Source organism: Coptis chinensis, chromosome 3, assembly GCF_015680905.1.
Source record: "Coptis chinensis isolate HL-2020 chromosome 3, ASM1568090v1, whole genome shotgun sequence".
NCBI classification, from domain to species: domain Eukaryota; kingdom Viridiplantae; phylum Streptophyta; class Magnoliopsida; order Ranunculales; family Ranunculaceae; genus Coptis; species Coptis chinensis.
The window spans coordinates 5,404,612-5,423,291 of NC_141458.1; the positions used below are offsets into that span (position 1 = coordinate 5,404,612).

Here is an 18,680-nt window from a genome sequence, read left to right on the forward strand (position 1 = left end):
GGTTCGAAAACTAGTTTTCTAATTATAAGAAAACCCGGTTAAGTTACATTACTCACATAAGCTTCTGAACAAGTCGACCTTGTACCATCAATTAAACACATAACTTGCAACCTATGATTTCGAGAGATGGAAAAAATATAATTAAAAAAATCACTCTAGGCATTCATTTTTCACAATGATAAATCTTACGGTCTCTTGGCAAGGTTGCCTTTCGGTCAAAATTGTTAACATATAAGATAGGAAGTTAGGCGCTACATCATTCATCGTAAAAAAGAATAAAACTAGTAGTGTAAACAAACCCAGATATTAGAGAAGAAAACCAGCCAAGAGAACACCGATGTAAAGAAAGGAACTGTGGTGGTAACAGGATGGATGATTTAAGAGATTACGTGGGTAATTTCCTGTTGTAACACATTGAACTTCATGAACTTCGGGAGAGCAGTTGTAACACATTGAACTTCATGAACTTCGGGAGAGCACTCCAGCTGCAAACAAAAGATTTCTTCGAGAGAACTGCACCCAAAACCACAAATGATATTTGATTGTCACTCTTCTAATTGTATATGAACAATAATATCTGTAGTACAATAATACATCTGTAGAACAAGGATATATCCGCATATTTACCTGCACTGTGTAAACAGGACTACACTTGGTTGGTAGAGTTTTCAGGGATCTTAATCTGTTTGTACAGCCCGCTCTGCCAATCATATTTAATTGAATCAGCTGAAAATGTTTCTTAACAAACAAGGCTGAAAATGTTCCTTAACAAATAAGGCTGAAACTGATAAACTGGATGTATTACAATGTATATTTGTTGTATTTGACTTACTTCTCATCTATCTTTGGTGCCTTTGTGCTTGCAGTGACATCCCATAACTTGACTGTGCAATCGGCAGATCCAGAAGCGAGGAGTGAACCTTCACCACTGACATGTCCATGGAGTGGTTGAGTATAAAAGATAGATTGCTCTTGTTATATTAACACATTAAATTAAAATAATGTAGGCAAACTTTAAAAAGCTTCCTCCAGTTTCAGAGCCTTCCTACCTGAAATCAAGTGTCCAGACACAAGAGGTGTGCCCCATTAAAGGTGTAATACAACGACCACTTGAAAGATCCCACATCATGATTGTACCCTCCTCATCACCTGATGCCATATACCGCCCATCAGGAGACATTGCCAAAGATAGTATCATACTCCTGTGACCAATAAAGATCCGTACACACTCTCCACTTTGTACATCCCACAATCTCACGGTCTTGTCACTAGAACCAGTTGCAATGTAGTTGCAGTTTGCATGCCACCGGACACACTAAATCATTATAACACATAGCAATTAGTTAATGATTCAATATCATATTATGAGAATGCCAAACTACCTGGCTTCTGCATAAGACCTGTTTTGATAAAATGTGCACTAAGTTGTGGTTATTCCATGAGGAATTAGAAAAATCAAAAGTGTACGCAACTAAGTAAATCTTGTAGATAAAGAAGACCATCTTTACACGAATAAAATGTCCAAAAAGTGAAATATTGTTTCTCTAAAAGAAGCATAACAAGAAAGTCCAAGCTTTTCCTTGTCACACTCATATCCAATTATTTCTTTTATCTTTTTTTTTACTATTTTAACTTCTTGGGATGTCCTACCCGCAACGGATTTACTGTGTGTGGGAGTATGGAACTACAAGGGAGAGGAGATAGTGAACCTGAACGGTTACTTTCTAAAAACCCATTTTCGATGTAAAAAACTTGAACTAAAGACCTCTGGTTGTTTAGATTTGATTAGGCTACTACCCCATAAGCGTATCTCCAATGGAGGGTGTAGAGTTGCACATCCACATAGGTGCCACTAGAATTTTACAACTCCTTCTACGGTCTAATGTACAGTATAAAGATATCCACACTATATAGGTTCCAATGGGAAATTTTAACAAATTTGGAACTATAAAACACAGGCGTCACTTGGAGTGAATTCCTAGTCATGATTAAAGAGGGATGTCACTCCAAGTGACGTCCAAGCTTATTTTACACTATTAGAAATTACTAATTTTAAACTCGCACGTCACTCCAAGTGACATCTGAGCTTATTTTAAGCTGGCGCTTCACTCCAAGTGACACCTGGGTCTTTTATTAATTTGCATCCGGGTTGAGAATTCTCCACTCGATCTATTAGTTTTTAGCTATTATCTACAGTTTGCATCCACCATTGGGAGGGTATATTTGAGATTGGACGTGTAAATTTTACATCTTATAAGGTTTTACACACACACACAAACCCCCCCACACACACACACACAAAAGAAATGCCCTAAATAACCACATAACCAACACAAGATTTGTACAAAAAAAAGAACTCACATCAACATCAGATAAATGCCCTGCCATTATTCTTAGAGGCTGTATCCTGTCCATGGACCAAATTCTAGCAGTACGGTCATGTGAAGAGCTAGCAAAATAGTGCCCCATTGGACTAAACTGCAACAAAAATAAAAATCAGGATAACGGATAAAAGGAAAATGGCGGATCTGATAAATGGATATGAATTCAGCATGATAGTGAAACCATGAGACCAGAGCAGCTTATATACCTTCATAACAGCCAACTAATGTAATTATAAGAAAAGAAGCTGCACTTCTTACTGCCATCAGAGGAAATGTTTGAGCACTATTAGTTGGCAGAATAGGTTTTTACCTGAACATCCCAAACAGGATAATTATGCCCTTTGTAGCAAAACAAGATTAGATTCAACTTTGTGCTCCATAATCGCATTACTGCAGCATATCAATGTAATGTTCTATTAAACCAATTGGGTTTTTTAAGATTTAAAACAAATAAAAATAAAAATAAAAATAAAAATAAAAATAAAAATAAAAATGAGAAATAAAAATAAAAATGAGAAATGAGAAATGAGACACTACACGGATAAACAATGTAAAAGGATAACATACTGGTCGAGTCTGACGCATCTAAGAAAGAATAAAATCCCCAAGAGGACTGAATGTAGAAGAATAAACGGGTCCAGCGTGTCCCTGAAGCAAAGTATACGATCTTCTCCCATTCTCTGAACCTAACAACTGTTCAGTTGGAGTCCCATTTTCTCCCTGCACAGTAGCTGGGACCAGATTTTAATGTAAGAAAACATTCCTGCAATGACCTATGTGGAACTTAGCATGAATATATGAAGTTTTCTTAGAACCGAGTGTTCATATATCTGTGAGCCTGCATGTGTTGGCTTTTACCATAAGTGTGTATGATTTCGTTATAAGCGTGCATGCATCTCTGTATACACTACAACAAGTAACACTTCCTCACTTTTACAGTGATTTTTTTTATTGTGTGTGATTTCCAGATAACTCATCTGATAATAAGTAAGATCTAGATTCTAGAGCGCTTGCTTCTGGAAGATCATATCCCTATTCCTTGCATCTATAACAAAAAACAACACTATTGACTTTCCAACTCAAAAACTATAAACACATTGCATAACTTCATATTTACTCTATTATTTTAAAGATTGCACAACTTTATCTTCCCTCTTTCTAAACCACAAATTTTTAGCAGAGATACATACCTTGTCCAATCTTTGCCATGTCCCACACCTGTGAGATAGAAATAAGATTAATGAAATTCCCAACGCATGTAGCCTTATTCGATGATGTGCCCAATCACTGGATGTCATTCAACATTAAAATGTTTGATAACTAGACTGTTGACTCCAATAACTGGGCCTTTGAAGTGTTAGGCCAAGTATTCCACTTCTAAAAAGGAAAAATCTAATCTGAAGAGGGTATTAAGAGAACCTTCAATGAGGAATCAGAGAATCCACCAGCAACTAGCGACCCATCCTGAGATATTGAGGAACAGTTCAAACTGGAAATAATATTTGAAGTAAGCATTAGGAACAGAAATTCGGAAGAGAAAGATATATAGCACAGATATGTTCAACAGCAGTTAATTAATTACCCATTGTGTGTGTTAAGAAACGTGTAAAAACAGACTGATGGTAGTGCCAAGACTACCCAACTGCACACGGTTTCTGAGGTCCTCGAGAATTGAATGTTCTACTTCTGTAGGCCTGAGAAGAAGTAATATAGGAATAACAAAAATGAGCGATATTTGCATTTAGGTTTAATTGAATTTCATAAGACACCACACTTTTTTTTGTAATATAGAGAAAACATTTGCAGACATTCTAGTTAACACATTAAAGCAATACAATTCCACCAGCAATAGACACACACACACACACAAAATAAGTAAATAAATAAATGCTTTTAAATTGATCTCATTCATTAAAAGTTTTAGAATATAACTTAAATATTAACTTCAGTAATTACTCTACACTTCAATCAGTTCAATGAAATATTACTTGTATCATGATAAGAATTATATCTGTAAAAAAAAATTATCGTCCGAATCTGTAAGGATCCCTCAAAATAGGCAAATATGTGACAGAAATAACAAAAACAAACTATCTAGGGTTCTTGAAATACTTGAGTAGAGAATCAAGGAATTCCTGCCTGTCGGGGATCAAAATGTATATTAAAAAAGTCAATCATCAAACAACTTAAAAGTAACTAAGAGGATATAAGGAGAATTTTATCTGATTGCTTTCTATTTAGGTGGGGGAGAAATGATGAGTGTGAGGGTAGGAAAGAAAACCTGTTTCATTTCCATCCCTCTTTCAATGATTATGACTTTTGAATTAATCAGGAACATGCATCAACAATTTAGTGAAGTCGACAAACAATACTTAGTAACAACAGATGCAAACAAATCTATACAAGAAACAATACATGCTCGTAATATGCCACAATAACTTGAATTTTGAAGTGTAGTGTCCTTTCAGACAAACATAAGGCTTTATTTAGTGAGCCATTTCAATTAGGCAACTACATATATTAATAAATGAATGAAGCTGAAATAGAAGAATTGGGGGAATACAATACGGGCAAAGTAAGCTCTGGTTTAACTCGAGGTGCCATGGATACAGTGTTGGTCTCAGAGCGAACACTTTTTCCTGTTGTACCAACAATCTTGTCTTTTTTCAACTTTTTAACAGATGTTCCTTGCTTTCCACCATCCCCTGATCTCTTCTGGCAAAGAACAAAAGAAGAAATATATTTATGAACAGACCACAGTGGAAAGTTGAACTAGAATCCCTAGAAGTTAAACTATTGTCAAATTCCCAAATCAATCAGTGAATTACCTTGTTTTCATCCACGTCCCCCTCTTTGAATTCGCCTTCAGTTTTCTCAGAATCGGACATCAAACTACTTGCCTTCTCTAGACGATCTTCAATAGAATCTACAAGCAACTATAAGGAAACAGAAAATGATAAAGGATAAGACAACTGCATTTTCAAACCAATAAGTCCCTACGATTCTTCCACCGGAGATTTTTCAAACAGCAAAGCTAGTGTTTAGATAACAGACACTTCACAACTTTTTAACATGATTAAAATGATGGGAGTCAATGTGTCTTGAATTCTTCAGCAAATTGAGATACACGGCCTTTTCCAGTTGCACAAAAGCGTGTTGTTAAACAATATTTCTATAAAACAAAGTCAAAGATAAAAAAAAACAAGATGTTTTAAAATTGAGCGACAAAATGGAAACGCCGGTCTAAAGTTCCAGTCACAGGTATAATCTCTAATTAAAAATTCAAATGCCTAATGCTCCATATTTATTAAATATCAAAATTCTAGAGTATTAAATATCATAATTTTAGACTCACCCCAACGTATTTCTTTCTCATTTATCTGCTTTGCTGTATCTTGACTGCTCCCAACTAATATTACAGCGCCTGCATCATCAGAAATTGAGATAGGCTGTCCAGGAGAAACTGTCAACAAAGAATATGATCATATGAGTACAAGGATTCTTATTTATCAGAGTCAAAGAAAACAAATGAAGAAATAATAAATACTGATATCGATGAATGATAGCAAGCCATACCTTGAAAGTTAATATGTTCATTGATTATTCCCAGCATAGTAATTGACTGTGTCTTATGTAGATATTGCAGCAGAAGCTCATAAGAATACTGACGATGAGGAAATAAACAAACACTTAGTAATGACAAGGATTAAAACACATAAAACGAGAAGAGTAGAAATACTACCTGACAAATCTTTATGTTGACCTTGCTTTGCCTAAGAGAGTGAGCAAATTCCATCTGCTGCAGAATAGCAACAGTCACAGCAGAGTCAAATTACCACACAGTGATAAACTCAAGAACAAACAGTATGAAAAATGTCAAGCACAATAAACAACCTCAAGATGAGGGGCAAAGCACGCCTTCCAATTTCTGCAGATCACGCAAGTGCATCAGCTCATGGTCTTCACGGAAGCTATTAAAGAAAGTTCGTGCTGAGAAGTCCACAGGTATTTGCATGAGAAAAAAATGAAGTTAATAAACTTACAAATTAATCCGGAAGTTCTAGTCTCATACAAAGAAGAATATGAAATCAAAATAAGTATACCTTCCTGGCCATACCCTTTTGCCACTAAATCCATAAAGCAATGGATAAATACTGGATAAAGCACACGTAGCAACTCATGCTGCAAAATCAATACATATGCTATGTTCAGTAGCATATCTGGAAAATCAGTAGTAAACGGCACAATAGAAGGTAATTTGGGACTAAAAGAAACATTTACAACTATACCAGGGTTATGAGTTCCAGAATAAACATCATTCACCGAAAATAACATGTATGAATGACCAGTGAATTTGTAATGCAATCAGAAATCAAGAGTTGCTGACTTCATTTCCACTAAAGCAGTACCGAGCAAAAAAAAAAAAAAAAAAAAATCCACTAAAGCAGTGCTTCTATACCTTGAAAATTTTAAAAAGTTTCCAAGAGCAAGATTTTAACCAGAAAAGGGGGTAACTCGCTTGGTGGGTTATTCGAGGCTAGGTAGGCAGTTCCACCAAAGAAGTCCCTACAAGTAAGTATCAAGTCCACTTAAAAACTCTTCCGCCATTTCCAAACAGCAAGTTTTAATCTTCATTTGCATCCTTCTTTGATGGAAACACCTACCCAAGTCCTTGAGTAACCCGTGTTCCAGTTTAACTCCAACCAGTTACAAATTTCAAACTAAACAAGCACGACGTAAAATACATAAGCTATCATAAAATGCAGACAATTACCTTATACAAATCCAATGAAGTATATGTCCATGACCTTAGCTTACTATATCCCTCCTGATATCGTGCCGGACTGTTCTCTGACCTAACAAGTAAAAACACACAAATCAGCTGGAAGCTGTCAGACCACTCACAACCTATTCAAACTAGACACTACATAAACTATCTGTATATGGTTATTACAAAAGCAATGTAGGAACTCAGGGGCCCGGTGTGACTAAAGTTTCGATATTTTCAAAAATTTCGACAAATATCTAAAAACACTTCAAATAAGTTGACATAACTAAAACCACAAGCAAGTAGTATAATAAGTTGATGTAAGTAAAAAAGAGGTTGTGTATTTTTTTTTACTTACTCGGCAAAGGAGAGCAAATGTCTAGCAATATCAGGATCAGTAAGTGTAGTAGAAGAAGAAGATGGGTTTCTAGATTGTTCCTCATGATATGTCATTTCTGTTTGTCTTAATCCTTTACTCTTCAGATATTTTACCACGTATTTTTCTATGTCTTCTTCTTCCCATTTTTTCTCCATTACAGAATTTTTTTTTATTTTTTCCGTTTTTGGCAGAAAAGAGGGGTTTAATATTTATAGAAGCTCGAAGGTACTCTGATGGGCCGTGGACTCAGTTGGGCTTGGTACTGGGCCTTGGTATGGTAAGCTTGGGCTTGGGCTAGACCTGGAGACACAACGGGGACTGTCATGAATATTACGGACAATCAGTTGGACACGACGATATGGGAATTTTCAATTTGCAAACTGAGACATTCGAACATTTGTATGCAGGTGATGACACTCTTTCTCGGTGTTCTCTCCACCAGTTTGGCCTTTGGACTACACTAACTCTGTTGTAGAAACATCCAGCTTCATTTCTCTTTAAAAAAAATGTATTGGACAACTTTAATAATCAAACAATGTCGTAAATATTTAACAGAAGTAATATTAAAAATTCATTAAAACATTAAAGAGATAAATTGATACATAAGTGTAAGGGATATCCCACCAGACATGTGATGTGCATAATACCTATACACAATGGCTCCCCCAACATAGTTCGACTTCAGACACACGACACCCATCACACTCGAAGCCAGCTCAAGACACTCTCCATACTCAAAGATTCGCATACATATCAACACCAGCGACTCGTTACTCGGATCCACCTCGTGACATCATCACCTGCCACTATCATCATTACTATTATCATTAAGCCTCCTTCCCACTATAATACATGAACCATTACATTTACTCATCATCATTACGGAACATTCACCAGCATTACACCCTATCCACACCTATAGTTGCTGCCCACGTGTCTATAGTGGAAGCATGTCACTCATCTCGATCGCATATCTATACTTATCAGTACATGTGTTGCGCCCGATGCGCACCTTCAATACCTATAAAAGTCACCATCAAGAACTACGTGTGGCTTGATTCCAGTCTAGTCATTGATCCTAATCAGAGTTACCAACTCAATCTACGTACACTACCACCTTCAACACACAGACTGGATACGTAGACATCTTTATCCTCATGAAGAGCAATCATTAACAGCAACCAAAACACAAAACCCAAATTCACCACGTACGATGGCTCTACTTGTTCCTTTGAGCACATCAAAAGCTTCCTTCAGCACCTGATAATGTACACTCACCTGGACGGTTTATCGTGTCGTCTCTTCCCATCCACCTTTAAAGGCCCAGCTCTTAAATGGTTCTTCGACCTACCTATCACCTCCATCGCCAATTTCCATACCTTCAAAACCCTTTTCACGCAAGAATTCTACCACAATTGCGCCAAGCAACCTACAATAATGGCCACTATCTTCAAAACTCATCAGCGACCATTTGAACCACTCGAATCCTACCTCCACCGCTTCAAGAAAGTTGTTTTGTCACTTGATCACACTGCTCTCGAGTCAGTCATCATCATCGCCTTCAGGAATGGTTTGATGCCCACTTACCCACTTAGCCGTTCTCTGCTACGAGGTGACCACACCACTTTGAATGATTTTTTTTAAAGGACAAGTACACTTTGAATGATTTGTATAAAAAAAAGTGGACAAGTACATCAAGGAAGAAAACGGCCTAGCAACCCTTGCAGAACGAACTGAGCACGTTGTTGCAACATCAGATCACGACCCTCGACCCAAGCGCCCCAATGATCTTGACAATGACCCCTTTACTATTCAACCCCCACGACCTTCACCCATCACTCACACCCAACCCCACGTCTACACACCTCTTAACCGACATTTGTCCTACATCGATCTACAACCGCTTTAAGAACACCAATTGGTTTAAACCCGATGTTCGACCTATCAAAGAAATTCCTGATTGACCCTACTGTCAATTTCACGACATTCGCTCCCATCCCACTGACCAGTGTCGCGGTTTGAAGAACTACATCTAGTACTTGATAGACAACGACAAGTTAGGAGACTTTGTTGATTACCCGTAAGACCCACTTCAACGATGTTCTTCGGGCTAACCGAAATAGTCAACATTTCCCACCTCATCAGAGAGATCATGTTCCCGCTCATCGCATCACCCAGTTGAAGAAAGACTTGAGTAAGTCTTTTGAAATGAACGATTTGGGTCAAGCAAAGCAGATACTTTGTATGCGGATCACTCGTGACAAAAAGAGTAGGAAGTTGTGGCTTTCTCAAGAAAGCTATATTGAGAAGGTGTTGAAGAGATTTAACATGGATCAAGCAAAACCAGTGAGTTGTCCGCTTGGTGGCCAATTTCGCATTACCAAAGATATGTGTTCGAAGGGTGAGCATGAGAAGAAAGAAATACAAAAGATTTCTTAAGCATCTGTAGTGGATAGTTTGATGTATGCAATGGTGTGTACATGCAAGACCGGATATTGCTTTCGCTATTGGTGTTGTAAGCCGATTTCTGTCAAATCTAGGTAAAGAGCATGAAGAAGGTGTTAAGTAGATATTGAGAGATCTCAAGGGCACTTCCAAGGCGTGTTTGTGTTTTGGTGGGAGTAAAACCTTACTTGAAGGCTACACAGATGCATACATAGCAAGTGATGTTGACTCGATGAAGTCCACTTCCAGTTATCTGTTTACATTTGCAAGGGGAGCATTTTCTTGGCAATCGAAGTGGTAAAAGTGTGTTACTATCTCCACTACAGAAGCTGAGTATATTGCAGTCACTGAGTATTGCAAAGAGTTACTATGGATGAAGAGGCTTTTCAATGAACTAGGGCTAAAACAAAAACAGTTTTTAGTTCTTTGTGACAGTCTGAGCGCTATCTATTTAAGCAAGAATCCGAGTTTTCGTTCTAGATCTAAACACATACATATGTGTTATCATTGGATAAGAGAAGTTCTCGAAGATAAGAAATTGTGCATTGAGAAGATCCATACTGACAAGAATGGGTCAGATATGATGATCAAAGTTTTGCCGAAGGGCAAGTTTAATGTTTGTTATGCTCTTTGCTTCACCGAATGGTATGTAGCACACTCCTCCTATTGATTTGGGAATGTGTGGAGGTATCCCTCCTCATGGTGACAAAAGTCAGTACTGACTTTGAAGAGGTGAAGGGTCGGGTGCACACCCCCTAATTTGCCTTGGATAAAGGGTGCACACCCTCATGACGTGAAGATGGACTACCCCATGGGATCGACTCTGAGAAGTTTGAACGATCTGATCACATCATTTGAAACTGATGATGTTGGTCAAGTTTACACAAGGGGCGCACGCCCCCTTGCCATGCACAATTAGGAGTCCGATTTTTCAACAAACAAACCGAGTTGATTTGGAAGTTCCTTTCACATCAAAATTTCAGAATTCTATATATATAAAGTTAGGGTTGTTTACCTAAGTCATACAAGAGATAAACCCAATTTTTAGAGCAACCAAAATTAAGAGAAACCCCTTGCAAAGAGATAAAACTTGTAAGTGATTTGCTCTTGTGGAAATCTAGTAAGTTTGGAGAGACTTGAGAGGAGTGAATGTAATTTTCCTTCCTACACTTATAAAATTATTTGTTCTTGTGAAAGTAAGCATCATTGGCCGAACCACGTTATATATCTTGTGTCTCATTGATAGCGGGGATCGATTTGTATCATTTTCCCCAACAAATAGTTCAACCAAAATTCTGCAATATCACTATAGAATAGAGATGGGAAACATACAGAAATGTAAAATAGAAGTGTCCGATTACCTAAGATACTGCAGTCTCCCTTTCATAAAAGTTCCTACTAGCAAAGTGTTGTAATAGGGGTAGATAATCGAATAGAAGAAAAGGACAAAGGAAGAATGGACTGCCAAGGCGTGTTAATACACTGTCCTTAAGAAGAGATTTCGCCCCCTCAGATGGTGTAAGGCTTCACAGGTGTCTCTACTCACAAGATTCAATGACAAAAGTAGACTAAGATACACTTCAATAGCCTACTATCTAGAATATCAATACAACTCTCTCTGGCGGCTAAGAAAGAAGAGAAAGAAAAGGTTTTTGGGTTTCTTGATTGAGTGCTTAGATCTGGACATGAGTCCTCTTTATATAGAGATCAAAGGTTTGTTTTTGTTTCTAAAACAATATTAGAAACCAACTGTAATAAGGAATCCAAAACTTGCTCAAGAAGCAAAACTAGTTTTGGAAATTGGCTAAACCTACAAACATATCACACATGATAAGCCCAAACTGAAGCCCGAACTTGACAAAGTTAGTGGTAGCTTAACAATGTGGGACTATCACACAAACATAAAGTAGGAGAGAACATTCATTATTCTACTTTTCCAGTTTGTATACACAAGTACTTTGAAATACACGAAGGAGAATTCCACGTACCACAAAGGACATGAGGGTCATACCAATATCAACATGAGGATAAGGTAGCTCATTGGCAGCGATTTCAGTAAATATCATACGACTATCTCTCCTTCCAGTATACACAGATAATAAGGAAATTCCAACAGTCAAATTTAGAAGGCCATATATTAGGTAATAAAAGAATAAAAATATCAACTAGAAATAAAAAAAACTCAGTACCACAAAACACAGCCAATACATTTCAACGAGTTGCAAAGCTTGAATGAAGTTTGGACATGAATACATGACCGAAACCAGCCAGGCTATGTTTTCTTCCAATCTTCCCATACAAACTGGTGGAGTTTCATTTCAAGTTTTAGTAAAAGAATTTCCATAAACGCACATGAAGTCAGCATTGAGAAAATAGAAGAGAATTTCGGACCATTGCAAGACGAGCGAAGGTAGCAGCATAATGCAGGGAATTCCAACTTTTGCGTACGTACTCTTTGCTTTACTAATGACCTCCTGTTATTAACCAAGAACTGATGAACCTTTAATCTGCTCCTATCCTGAACCTTTGAATGAATACCACATACCCATTAGCACATTAGGAAATGGTTGCAACCCTATAGGAGCTTTACCCAAAAAAAGTCATGTATAGAGCCAGAATAATGGCAACTTCCCGCGTGATTCACCCCAAACGTTATTATGTGAATGTTTTTTGCATATTGTAATATTAAAATTTTGTATGTCCACATCAGTATTCAGCACATCACATACTAAATTCAGTGCAAAACGTAATTTGTTCTAGGAAAAGTGGTTTCTATTTTTGTTAGAACATTGATTAGCACAGTGCCACAGTAGCACCTGCCTGTTGGCCCCTTATTTTAGAATGTTTCGTTAAGGCCTTGAACCAGGCGATGAGCCCGTAAGGTTATGATGATGCGAGCCTTCTATCATGAAAATCCTTGTCGTTGTGAAGGTAGGTTTTCTAAATTCTAATAGAATAAGGATCACCAGTACAATTCTCTATATATATATGTTAAAAAAACAATTGCATAACCCGTTGAAAACAAGTCTTGTGGTGTCTTGCTGTTCTTCTCTTAAAAGTTAATCCATCATTATCCTTCTTCTACAACGAATCCATTTTAGAGTAGATCTCTTAAGTCAGATTTGGAGTAGTTGTCCCTTTTTTTTCCTAGGATTTCAAGGAGCATCCTGGTTATTTATCTATTTGTAACATTTTGAGTGGTGCATCATATTCTTAAGATATAGACATGGATTCAGTCCCTGTAGATATTATCGAGCTAATCGGAAAAAGACTAGTTGACATCGATGATCATGTTAGATTTGGTGCAGTTTGCAAAACATGGAGATCACTTAAAATTGGATATAAGAAATCGTACAGCCCATGGTTGATGCTCCCAGAAAGAGATGAGAATAATAGTGATGGTGAACAAGTCCACAATAATAATCGAAAGTTTGTCTGTCTTTCAAGCGGAAAAACTTTCAATGTTTACTTGCCTGAGTGTCAAGGGAGCAGGTGTTTTGGATCACCCTTTGGATGGCTTCTGACAGTTGGACTTGATCTCAATATTCATCTTTTGAATCCGTTAACTCGAGCTCAACTCTCTCTTCCACCACAACGAACCTTCCCATTCCAAAGTGAGTCTTATATTGAGCCTAGTCACTTGCGCAAGATAGTTGTGTTTAAATTCGTTATGTCGTCTAGTATGCCTAATTCTGAGAATGATTGTATAGTTATGGTTATTTGTTCACAATTTAATTCATTGGCCTTTGCTCGTCCGGGTGACAAAGCTTGGACGGAAATTGAGAGTCCACCGCGTCAAGCACACGATGACATCTTGTTTTTTAATGGAAGATTTTATGCTATTCAAGCCAGTGGGATACTAAGGATTTGCAAAATTGATGAGCCTGTTCCGAAAACAATAGATTTACATAGAATTGTGCGACAGGTTTTATTTGGTAGAGATATCTGGTCATCTTCACTTGGTTGCTCGGGCTCTTGATAAAGATTATAATGCTCCTGAAGGTGTTTTTCGTTATGTGACAGATTGGTTTGAGGTTTACCGGCTGGATTTTAGTGCTAAAAAATGGATTGAGTTGACGGAATTTGGAGACAATTCCTTATTTATAGGAACTAATTCTTCCTTTGCTATCTCAACAACCGAGTACCCAGGATTGAAGTCTAACTATATCTACTTTACTGATGATCACGCTGAGTGTTATTACAATGGAGACGGAGGTCATAACATGGGATTCTATGACTTTGATAATCAGAAATTTGGGAGCATTTACGTAGGTGAAGATATTATTTCTTTCTTTTGTCCACCGCTTTTCTTTAGGCCTTCTCTAGGCTAATGATTTTTTATTTGTAATGGGATGTATCCTGTAATATGTTTAATAAGTAATAATATTTTGCTAATAGAAATTACTTTAACTGGCAATTGGTGATTTACATTTGAGAGTATTTTGTAATGGCCCTCACTACTCACTATATCCCCCTGATTAGCTTGCAAGTTCACCAAACTCAATAGGCCTACACTACCAAGTGAGTGACTGGATTGCAGTTCCTTCACTGACCATCAACTGCTGATCAGCATTTAGAATTCCCTTGCCTTCCACCAAACATCCAGTCCTTCACTGGCCATCAACTGCTGATCAGCATTTAGAATTCCCTTGCCTTCCACCAAACTCTTAATAGTAGTGTATACCAAACCCTGATCCTGTCGCCCCCTTATAGAATTAATTCATGCCTGGCTCCACTGGTAAATCCTTGCTGTTAACACATCTCAACGTCATGTGATTCAGAAATCCTGATTCAAAAGATGGGTCAGGTCCACTACTCCCTGCAAAGTTTTGTGTAGGAGATTGCCAAAGAACTGACAGTTATTTATTCCAATTCTATGAGCACCTGACGAACAACTGACAGTTATATTAGGACTGTAATAATCACTCAGTAGATGATCAATAATCTCTCTGCAGAAAACATGAATAGTATCAACTAACCTAAAAACCGATGAACAAGACAAGTTGTATCCAAGGCTCATATGTATTTCGTTGATTCTGTTAGTAGTTCAACCAAAATTTCTACAAATCACTAGAGATGGGAAACATACAGAAATTTTTAATAGAACAGTCAGATTACCTAAGAGACTGTAATCTCCTTTTCATCAAAGTTCCTACTAGCAAAGGACACGAGGGTCTTACCAATATCACCATGAGGATAAGGTAGCTCTTTGGCAGCGATTTCGGTAAATGACATAAGACTCTCTCCTTCCAGTATACACAGAGAATAAGGAATAGAAGGCCATATTAGGTATAAAAAGAATAAAAATATCAACTAGAAATCAAAAGACTCAATATAGTACCACAAAAATTTCTTCACTAGCTGCAAGAACGAGAATATCAGCACAAGAAATTGTTGCAAGATAGAATTCTTCAATCTTCAATATAATCATCTCGATTACGTTAAACGTTAAACGTTTCAACGTATCAGCATGTAGAATACCATTCCCTCCCTGCAGACTTTTCTAGTATTGTGTACCAAACCCTAATCCTGTTTCCCCCTCAAATTCTATATTTATGCCTGCCTCATCTGGTAAATCCTCGTTATTATGACATCTCGACCTTATCTTTCTAAGAAATCCAGGTTCAAGAGATGGATCAGGTCCACTCCCTGCAAAGTTCTAAAGGCAATTGCGAAACTGGCAGTAAATTATTCCAATACTATGAGCACTTGATGAGCAACCTTGACAGTGACATTAGAAGGACTAAAATAATCAATACTGAAGTACTGAGCAGATCTCTTCAGATATCCATTTTAGTTCCCATTGATAACATCAATTAATTATCTACAAGAAAACAAGAATAGCACTATCAAATCTAAGAAACTGATCGAAGAATCAGACAAGTTGTATCAAAGGCATATTTCTATTTCATAATGAATAGTAAAATTTGCAAAACACTAATCTAAAGAATAACCAACTTTAAATGGCAGTTGAGCGATAGTTTGTTTGTTACCTGAGATACCGATAGTCTCCCATTCATCAAATCCCCGACTAGCAAAGGATAAGAGGGTCTTGTAAAAATCATCATGAGGAGAAGGGAGCTCATATGCCACAACTTCGGGAAATGACAAAAGAGTATCTCTCCTTCCAGTATACAATGGATAATGAAGACCACCATCCTAAAATTCCAACATTTACAATTAGAAGTCCAAGAAATGAAATAAAAGAATAAAAAGTATCAACCTAGAAATCAAAGGACTCAATCTATTCCCCTAGTTATTCCTTCTCTAGCTGCAAGAACCAGATCATCAGCACAAGAAACTGTTGCAGGAAACTTTAAAAGCCTCATAGGGTGGTGTATCTTTCTCTGACCGAATTTCATAAATGGGTCCCTTGAAACACTTGCTTCCATCCTTGCACCAATACCCATTTCACAAACACAACAAACTCCAATCAAAATAGCAAGTACATATGAGTCAACCTTCCCACACCCATAACCTGTTTGGTATAATCAACACTAGTTGACAGAGAAAAGTGTCTCCTTCTTAATTAGCTTAACAAAGCAATCACCTTTTTTTTTTTTTTTTATTTATCTTTTTGCTCTTTACTTCCATATCCGTCAACAGAAGAAAGTATAAAAACTGTGTGAGTATGATTCTACAATGAATTTTTTTAACCAAACATAGACTTGATATACTGTTAACCAGACAATGATCCACAATAGCCCAAGCTGTGAAGGACCAGTATGCAATTACTATGAAACTAGAGCCATGCCCACATATTCTAGACTTGAAAGTTGAAACTACAACAAGGGTAGGCAACGAAGCCAAATGCGGATAATCAGCCAATGCCCCTCAAACCCGGAACTTTCAAGTAAAGCCAATTATTTACCTCAACTAGGATCCTAAGATATTGCTGGTCGCATAACTCAATATGAATTACATGAATCAAGCATGGACTTTGAAATGGATGATACAAACGTTTTACTGAACCTAATGAAAACTACCGCAGCTCAAATTCAGCATTTTTAGTGAACAAAATCCAGATTGTTTCAAATAAAAAGTAGTTGTCAACTCTCACACAACCACAGAAGGAAAGTGAAAGCCTTTCTTAATATAGCTATTTATGTATAGAGATCTTCTGAGACTGCTGTCAGAGTTTGCTCTCTCTGATAGGTGTAACTGTATAAGTGTGTCTTGAGTGTGTGAAAATTATGTTTACTGTACACAAGGAATTCCATGTATAACATTTAGGGCCCAAACATTTAAGTGGCCTTCTTTTTTGTGGCATCATCAGAATAAAGCTTGATGAATGATGATGCCGCATGCTGATGTATGCATACACATTCTTATGTCTTAAACAAAGTGTGCCTACTTAGTTCCAATCTTATTTGCAAATCACTGATGAACATTGAAACCTGGTCTCAGTTGTATGGAAACAGTGTACAAACTGCTGAAACAACCATTAGGACTGTATGTAACAACCAATACTGCAGTACCAAACACATGTATTTAATATTCCCATTGACAACATCATTGATTTCTCTTTAGGAAACAGGAATACTAGTATCTAGTCGAAGAAACTGATGAGCAAGACTAGTTCTATGAAGGATTCATTGGAAAAAGTAACAATTGCAAATCAATTATCTTAAGACAACATTTCTACAAATCAACTAAAGAACTTGTAGAAAATATAAGATAGAAAAGTAGGATTACCTAAGATACTGACAGTCTCCCTTTCATCAAATCCCCTACTAGCAAAGGGTGTAAAGGTCTTATAAAGATCATCATGGGGAGAAGGAAGCTCATACGCCCCGACTTCTGGAAATGACATAAGACTATCTCTCCTTCCAGTATACAAAGGATAATAAGGACCACCAGCCTACATTTTCAACATATACACTTAAAAGAGCAAATTAATGAAAAGAACCAAAAAATATCAACTAGAAATCAAATGCCTCAAAAGTATTACCATAGCAATTCCTTCTCTAGCTGCAACAAGGACAAGAATATCAGTACAGGAAACTGTTGCAGGACACACTTCCTCGATCTTCGATTTTATCATGTCGATTACATTGAAACCTTGCAGTGTGTCATTTGGTGGTGTGTGTCTTTTCTGGCCGAATTCCATCAACGGATGCCAATAGAACACTTGCATCACATCCCTGCGTGCACCAATCCCCATTTTATCAAAAAAACAAACTCCCATCAAAATATCAAGTGTCCGTGTCGAAATTCAATACAAAGATACAGAACACATATCAAAATCTAAGTAAAATATCAAGTGTTGGTGTCGAAATTCAATACAAAGATACAGAACACATATGAAAATATCAAGAACCCATGTTTTACAACTTTTAATCATGCCATAACAAACAGAAATGTGACAAATATACAGAACGACCATTAAAGAATTAAAGAATAACAGAGAAAAGTGAAGGAAAAGTAGCTGAATGAAGCAATCATGAAACACCAAACGCAATCTTAGAATGTATACAATGAATTAGCTAATACATTATATATATTAACTAATATATTACATGTGTATATATAGGATAATAAATATATACAATGCTAACTAACAATATAATTGTGATATATGCTAAAGCCTTGCTTTAATGGATGGATCTGTCCATGCCTATGTCCTAGCAACAGGTGCTGTGTCTTGTGTCTTAGCTCACCGCAGGTGCCAAAAGCTGGAACCGAACCTGACTTCCTTTCCTCA

The 18,680-nt window shown here is 37.1% G+C and overlaps 3 protein-coding genes across 5 annotated transcripts; 1 reads left to right on the forward strand and 2 right to left on the reverse strand.

Moving 5' to 3' along the window:
* Positions 1–117: 117 nt before the first annotated feature.
* LOC147507505 (transcription initiation factor TFIID subunit 5-like) lies at positions 118–7,710 on the reverse strand. The gene is given in 21 exon segments (XM_086600220.1): positions 118–513; positions 628–700; positions 833–928; positions 1,050–1,315; positions 2,362–2,478; positions 2,695–2,774; positions 2,952–3,115; positions 3,575–3,602; positions 3,804–3,873; positions 3,967–4,016; positions 4,018–4,078; positions 4,948–5,099; positions 5,213–5,321; positions 5,739–5,847; positions 5,961–6,048; positions 6,127–6,183; positions 6,279–6,288; positions 6,290–6,374; positions 6,488–6,566; positions 7,159–7,240; positions 7,511–7,710. Coding segments are annotated over 15 exon segments (1,302 nt in total). The 5' UTR covers positions 7,687–7,710; the 3' UTR covers positions 118–513; positions 628–700; positions 833–928; positions 1,050–1,315; positions 2,362–2,478; positions 2,695–2,774; positions 2,952–2,969.
* Positions 7,711–13,202: 5,492 nt separating this feature from the next.
* Positions 13,203–14,393, forward strand: LOC147507506 (uncharacterized). Its single transcript, XM_086600224.1, has 2 exons — positions 13,203–13,590; positions 14,000–14,393. Exons 1-2 carry the CDS (start codon positions 13,203–13,205, stop codon positions 14,305–14,307), a joined length of 696 nt encoding a protein of 231 aa, XP_086456350.1. The 3' UTR covers positions 14,308–14,393.
* LOC147507507 (putative Peroxidase 48) lies at positions 14,363–18,680 on the reverse strand. 3 transcript variants are annotated; one of them, XM_086600228.1, is made up of 7 exons: positions 17,928–18,680; positions 17,672–17,837; positions 15,970–16,135; positions 15,318–15,800; positions 15,095–15,222; positions 14,861–14,925; positions 14,363–14,762 (listed from the first exon to the last, which is right to left on the reverse strand). In XM_086600228.1, exons 4-7 carry the CDS (start codon positions 15,405–15,407, stop codon positions 14,692–14,694), a joined length of 354 nt encoding a protein of 117 aa, XP_086456354.1. In that variant the 5' UTR covers positions 15,408–15,800; positions 15,970–16,135; positions 17,672–17,837; positions 17,928–18,680; the 3' UTR covers positions 14,363–14,691. The 3 variants fall into 3 exon arrangements, with proteins under 3 accessions (XP_086456354.1, XP_086456353.1, XP_086456352.1); XM_086600227.1 differs by lacking the exon at positions 14,861–14,925 and having other exon boundaries at positions 15,095–15,800; positions 17,928–18,674; XM_086600226.1 differs by having other exon boundaries at positions 14,363–15,800; positions 17,928–18,674.